At 38.0% G+C, this 6,848-nt stretch overlaps 1 protein-coding gene across 2 annotated transcripts; it reads right to left on the bottom strand.

The window, feature by feature from the left end:
* Positions 1-487: 487 nt before the first annotated feature.
* LOC113852495 (nitrate regulatory gene2 protein) lies at positions 488-6,568 on the bottom strand. 2 transcript variants are annotated; one of them, XM_027482785.1, is made up of 4 exons: positions 4,924-6,568; positions 3,350-3,555; positions 2,780-3,003; positions 488-1,981 (listed from the first exon to the last, which is right to left on the bottom strand). In XM_027482785.1, exons 1-4 carry the CDS (start codon positions 6,263-6,265, stop codon positions 1,186-1,188), a joined length of 2,568 nt encoding a protein of 855 aa, XP_027338586.1. In that variant the 5' UTR covers positions 6,266-6,568; the 3' UTR covers positions 488-1,185. The 2 variants fall into 2 exon arrangements, with proteins under 2 accessions (XP_027338586.1, XP_027338585.1); XM_027482784.1 differs by having other exon boundaries at positions 512-1,984.
* Between the last annotated feature and the right edge of the window lie 280 nt (positions 6,569-6,848).

The raw sequence follows: 6,848 nt of genomic DNA, 5'->3' as shown, positions 1-6,848 counted from the left end.
AAGTGGATTAAAAAATACGCCATCTTATTATGACCTGATAGAAAAATGCTTCAATGTCAGATTTTGTACATATAAAAATGACAAATATAAAATTAAATGAAACTACTATTAAATTAAAAATAAATTCAAATTAAATGAAATTGAAAAAGTCTAATCAAATTAACTGAAGTTTTATGCACCAAATCGGTATAAAAAATTGCAAACGCCACCTTTTTTAGCATAATCTTTTCAACACTTAATTATTTTAGTGAAAATTTATTAAAAATCACTACCTGGTTAAGATGTGATAACCACGGATCAACTAGTTTTAAAATTTCTTTTATTTTTATTGCGCCATCTTCATCCCCAACCATGAATAGTAGTTTCAAAACATGTGGTTTACTTTAACAACTATTATTAAAAAAAAAAAAAAAAACTACCAAGTACAGTAAAAACAAAGACCACGTAGGAGAGTATCTACTACTGATCCACATGATCATTCTAGAAACCAGAGAACGCAACACTAGCGGAGAAATTTATTAGACTAACTTAAAATGCTAAGAGCATTGACAATATTTAAATTGGAATAATTTATCTGAGTGCACTAATATTACATACCATGAATTCAAGGAAAAAGTACTGAATTTGCAGTTCAAATAATGTGTACCACAATTTAATGATGTGGAGCGGCCATTTAGCTTCAGAATTAGGCAGAATCAGCACAATAGAATAGTAGAGAAGAGGAAAGAAGCCAAAACTGCAGGGAAATTAAAGCAGATTTTAATTCTCTAGATCATTCTCGAAACTTGTACTAAAACCCCCTGCTTCCTCCTGATAAGATCCTACTCCTAGGCATATGCAACATATACAATCACCTACAAGGCTACAACCAATCAACCAATCAACCAATAAATGAATTTTTTTTCTGTACAATTTTCACCTAACTGTAGGTTGGGTTTTACAGGAGCTTAATTCAAGATGGCCACTCGTGACATTTAGGCACCCAAACCCTTTGTCTCTTAAACTTGTTCCAAGCAAACCTCTCTAGGATAATTTATGAGGTGCTTTCCTACAGAATAAGACTAATTCTAGCTGCAAAACTGGTGGTTAGTTCTAAATCTTCCACGTACTCTCTAAACCTCCCAATCAATCCACACTAGTAAATGCAATCACAAGACATCAAAAGAAGCAAAGTAGACCGCATCTCTATGAGTCCTCAGCATTTTGAAGCCTAACTTGCTCATGAGCTTTCACCACTTCTGAAGTGAAACTTTCTAATGTCTTAAAAATGGGAATCAAACCAGCTTGTAAACTGTTAGAAGCAGCATCCCGAACAAGTTTGATGGCTTCTTTATGCCTGGTCCTCTCTTCATGCAATCTCTTCTTCATAGAATCCAAGTCCACCTTTAGATCATCTAGTGGGGAAACGCCACTATCAGAAGCAAGCTTCGACAGTGCAGTTTTTCCTGAAACTTTATCATGCTCATGTTCTGTGCCTCCCATTTGCGTGTGCAAAGTTTTAAGCTGTTTCTCAAAGTCCTTTGTGAGATACTCTGCTTTGATTCTCTGGCGTTGCTCCTCATCTTGCCTCTCCCATAATTCATGTAGTTTTAGAGCAAATTCATGCATGGCAGCCGCCACTCCTCTTTCTGAAATTCTAGTCATTGCTTGATGCCAATCATTACAAATTATGAAAACTGGTGGAGCCTCAATCCGACTTGGAGAGAAAGGGACAATACCATCAGCTGTTTCTTCAGGTTCATTAGGAAGGCACCTGATGAGCCACTCATTCAAATTCTCGACATAAGATTTTTGAGTCTTAACCCAATTGTTGAACTGATTGCACCAATTCAAAAGCTCCTTTTCAAGATCTAAGATGGCCTTCAGACCATCATCTCTTTGCAGACCAATGTTAATCCTCAGAGATTGACTTTTACTCTCCATGATAGCTTGGAACTGTTTCTGGTGACATTTGAGCATGAACTTCCACATTCTTATGAATCTGCTGACAAATAGACTATTTGTCAAATCAATAGCTCTGTAACTTCTTACTCAAGAAAAAAATTCAACTGTGTTGTAAAAAAACTAAATTTAGCCATTCCAAAACCAAAAAGGATAATACTAATAATGATGGTGAAGTAATTCGACCACTTCCCACCTGATGAGAGATAATCACTGAAGCCTATTTCTCATCAACCCGTCCATGATAAAATTTGGGTCAGTGCCATTCCTCTATACATCTTGTATTTTTAGACAAAATCCTCAATGGAATATCTGATTTAGCACATAAAGTTCCTTTTCACCATAAAATTATTGGCCTCTTGCAACCAGGAGGGCTCTGATATCAGCAATAGTGACAGCAAGGTTTTTAAATTGCAAATTCAAACATTCCATTAAGGATTTTCCATGCTTAGATTGATTGACAGAGGAGCAGCATTGAGCCAATTGAACTGCGTGGAACAACTGTTAATTGAAGCATCTTAGAAAAACAAGAACAGGGTTTTACTCAATTAATTTATACCAAAAAAAGACAGTTATAAATTACATCATTAACCATTGTCAGAATTAATAGGCATCAAATCATGGCCATCAATGATGAGAAACTTCAAATTTCAGTGGCTCTCGTCCATTTAAAACCATTAATACTTCACTGTTACTTATTTCAGTCAAATTCTTAGAAGGGACTTAGAGTGACCAAACAAAATTTAAAATTTCTGAGAAAAGAAATTACCAAGCAATGACAGATAAATATTAGCATAGTGAATAAGTGACATGGTGAATAAGTGAAGCAATTTGATACCCATTAATCAATGCTGCAAGTTGAGGCTGCAATTCATTATCCCTCAATTTATGTATCCTTCCCATTATAGTTTCAGCAGTTCTGATGCAAATATTAATTTTTGTTTGCAACTTTCTTATCGATGCCCTAGTAGAATCAATTTTACTAGATTCAGCTCCTTGATTATCCAATGTTTTCAGTCTCTTGTATTGTTTCTCATAAACAGCACGTAACCTCTCTTCATCCTGAGAACAGGGGGAAATTATGAACATGTAAACACAGTTTGAAATCAACAAAGTAGGATATTGACTAAAGTCACTCATTAATAAAAGTATGTGATACAATCTACAAGTGGATTAATACAAACAATATATAATAGAAAACAAAGCTGAATATGCAGAACACATCTGACATAAAATAATACATGTTACTGAGTAATTAAGTTTCAAATTATATACTTTTCAACAACATGAAGGTATGAAAGGGAACCCAGCAAATCAGTATGATTAGCTCACTATTTCCAACTGCATGAATCATTTCAGTTTAAAGAATCTAAATTGTGGAGTAACTTCAAAGCAATCACATTCATACCTTAACTTCCTTATACAATTTCTTTTCCCATGCATAAAGTTTCTCCAATGTAGATGAAAGATTTTCTGGATTGTCTTTCCCAGGTTCCCCACAGTATGCTTGAGCCAATTTCATTTCCCTAGAAGAAAATTGTATTGGCGGTCCAGATAGAGGATGCAATGGTAACCTGGAAGGTGCTACCATCTGTAAGATTCTGGAAAAGATAACTGCATGAAAACACATAACAATACATTTAGTTGATCAATCTTTTGAATTTGTTGTCAATGATGGTACAGAGAATAAAAATCCCCAGAATGTGTGAGAATGCATGCACACATGCATAGCAGTAGAAAATTCATCTGAAGGACTCATTTTTACTTTGACCCTGTTTTATTACAATTTTGCTTTGACCTACAAATCAAACTGCAACTGCATTTTCTGGTAGCACAAGCCTGGGGACTGGCGTATGGGGGTATAAAACTGAAGGGTGCATAATGAAATACATATTCCCCTGATAATTATTCAACTTGGTTGTCAATTTATCACACAATCTGGTACAGCCAACAGTCTGTCTACTAACTAGATTATTTGTTTTAGGAGAAGAGAAGAAAAATACAAAATAAAAATGAGTAATTGTCTATAAAAGGGAGTAAAACCACAAAAACACATCTTAATAATATAACTAGTAACACTGAGCATAAGAAATATTCTGCCCATGGAACTCATATTTTTCAAATCACAACGAGCCTATTGTGGAAAATTGAAAAGAAATTAAGAAATTAAGAGTACTGTTTTACAAAAACTTGCCTTCTTCTCAATGCTATCTTCTGTTATTATGATTATGTTTGTTCACATACACACAGGTCATCACAACAAAACCAGTGTAAATAACATGATCATTAAATTGCATGACTCTGGTTTATTCTAGCAGTTATAACCGTAATGCCAAAGCCAAAAGAGCAAAAAGGAAAAAACATAAGACCCAGAGAGTAAACTGGTTGAGAAGGTGTTTTAGATGCTAGGTTCTTGCTTAAACATTCCTGCTGATGTACCAAATATCTGTATAGATTCCACATTTTTCTTACAGTGAAATAAGATCCCTTACTGATGGGGAACGAGGTGGAGAAAAAAATGTAGAGTACTCCTCTAAAGCATGCAGTACTCCTCTGACTAAACTCAGATAAATAGAAATTATTACTATTCAAAAGCCAAAACAGTTTCAGGTTTACAATGAAGGACTCTACATATACCAACAAAGCCCAATCATAGTCAAAAGAAACTAATTCTAATCAATTCTAACAAAACTAGCTTATTGTAATTTAGGATAAAATCCCTGATTACAAAACCAAAAATCCCAAAAAAATATCAAATTAGATCGTAATCCAATCTACATCACCTTTCCTTCTTTACAGGTTCATGTATTAGCAAAAGCAGAGCAAAAAAGTAACACATTAATGACTACAAACTAAAGTTTCAGATAAACAAAAAGTCCATCGAATAGGTGGTCATAACAAAAGTATAACGATTCCCAGACAGAAAGAGACAAAACTGCGAAGAGAAAACACGAATCACATTACATTAAATAACATTGATACCTCTAAATGCAGCGACCCTGGGTCGATAAGGCGGTTTGCAAACCTCAAGCAGCAAAGCAACCTCTTTCCCATAATCAGAAGCAGTGACAAACTCATCTCTAATTTCCTGAACAACCTCTCTTAGGTCCCTTGTGCCATGTGCAGACAAAGTGGTTACGCTACTCAAAATGGAGGACTCACCATCCACCGTCGTAACCGTAGCTTCATCAACCTCAGCCTCAAAACTCACCCTTTTCTTCGTTTCAGGAGACCCATCAGAAACAACAGTCTCGGGACTGCTTTTGATCTGTGAATTTTCATCACTGTCATGGAACCTCACCGTCTTTGAACTTCCCTCACTGCTACTCACTTGTTGCAACGGCACTGCCTTCGAATTCGAAGGACCTTCCCCGAAATCTCTTCCTTTACCAAAACCCTTTTCTTCTCCCACCTTTTTCTTCTCCTTCGAAGGAACCTCTTTCACTATTTCATGCTCCGTTTCGTCTTCTAGTTCCGGGATCCCTTCTCTCTCCCTCACCTCCTTCGAATCGGGACTACTCGCTCTCGACCCGAACCCGTTGAGGTAACCCGGGTACCCGTTATCCAAGGACTCAAAGAAGTTGAGGAAATCCCAAGTGGACACTCTCGGCGGCGAGGGCGGCGCCGGAGGGGGAGAAGGCGTCGACGGTCCCGGTCCCGGTCCCGAAGGAGGATAATAATTGTAATCCCCACCGGGAAACCCATAGAAACCACCGTTGCCATAACCATAAGAACTAGGATCCTGGAACCATTGACCAGTTGTTGCCACGTGCCTCTCCGGTTCTTGGTAGACCATGGATTTCCCACGAGGAGCAGAACTCTTCATGTAGTGAGCGTATTGGTAATTTTCATAGTATCCATAGGGAGGGTGAGAAAATGAAGAAGGTGATGGGTCAGGGTGAAGGGCGGGGTCAGGGTCGGGGCTATGGTGAATGTGAAGGTGATGGGAAGAAGGGGAAGGGGAAGGAGAAGGAGAACTGAACTCGGATCCAGAAGATAGGTGCAAGTGGGAACCCTGAGGGGAAGGAGAATCGGGGTGGGAAATGGAAGGGGAAGAAGAGGAGAGCTTGTTGTTCTTGGTTTTGGGTTTTCCTTCATCGGAGGGTAATGTGAGAACCGGAGAGGAGGAACCGGCGGGGAGTAAGAGGTCTTGGTCGACGAAATTGCGAAGGGCGTCGCCGATTTCCCTGAGTGAATGGAAGTATGCGACGTGTGCAGCGGCGAGAGCGTAGCGTTGGTTGGATGCGGCCTTCAGGAACCCCTTTCGCTCTCTGCAGAGAGCGACGGCGGGGAAGTCCTCCACCTTGGAGCCTCCGCAGCCCATGGTTCAGGGTCGATGATGGTGTCGCATAATGAAGCGTGAGAATGAGAGAGAAATGAGAGCGTAGAGGTTGCATGCAAGAGGAAGATCAGAACAGAGGGGGGAGAGAGAGAGATCTTTGATTTTAATTTAATAAAAGAAAAGGGAAAAAAGAAGATGTTGTATTAGAATGTAATAAACAAATGGTATGGAGATTGGTGATGTTGGGGATCTGTATTATGTTGTTTTGTGAAGAGAGGGAGAAAGAGGAGACCCGCCATTTGCAACGGACCCCTTTCATCATTGTTATTACCATCTCAATTCCATGCTTCTTCTTTTTCTTTTACATTTTTAAATCTCTTGCAGGGTCGCAGTAACAGATTCCTTCCACGTGTTCATTACCCATGCAGTTTCACGTCTCAACATTGCTCTTTCAATTTCTCCTTCTATACTATCTTTTTTAATTAATTACATTTTAATATATTACTTTTCATCATTCAAGTTTAACACATTTTTTCTCTTTTATTCAAATTTTAAATCACCTATCACACTATAGACACAGTGTTCATCCAGATTCAGAATAAATTGGCTTAATCACGATTTAACT

Source organism: Abrus precatorius, unplaced genomic scaffold (genome assembly GCF_003935025.1).
Source record: "Abrus precatorius isolate BTA unplaced genomic scaffold, Abrus_2018 Scaffold10, whole genome shotgun sequence".
Taxonomy (NCBI): Eukaryota; Viridiplantae; Streptophyta; class Magnoliopsida; order Fabales; family Fabaceae; genus Abrus; species Abrus precatorius.
The sequence above is the reverse complement of the archived record's forward strand: the minus strand, read 5'-3'. Positions and strand labels throughout refer to the sequence as shown.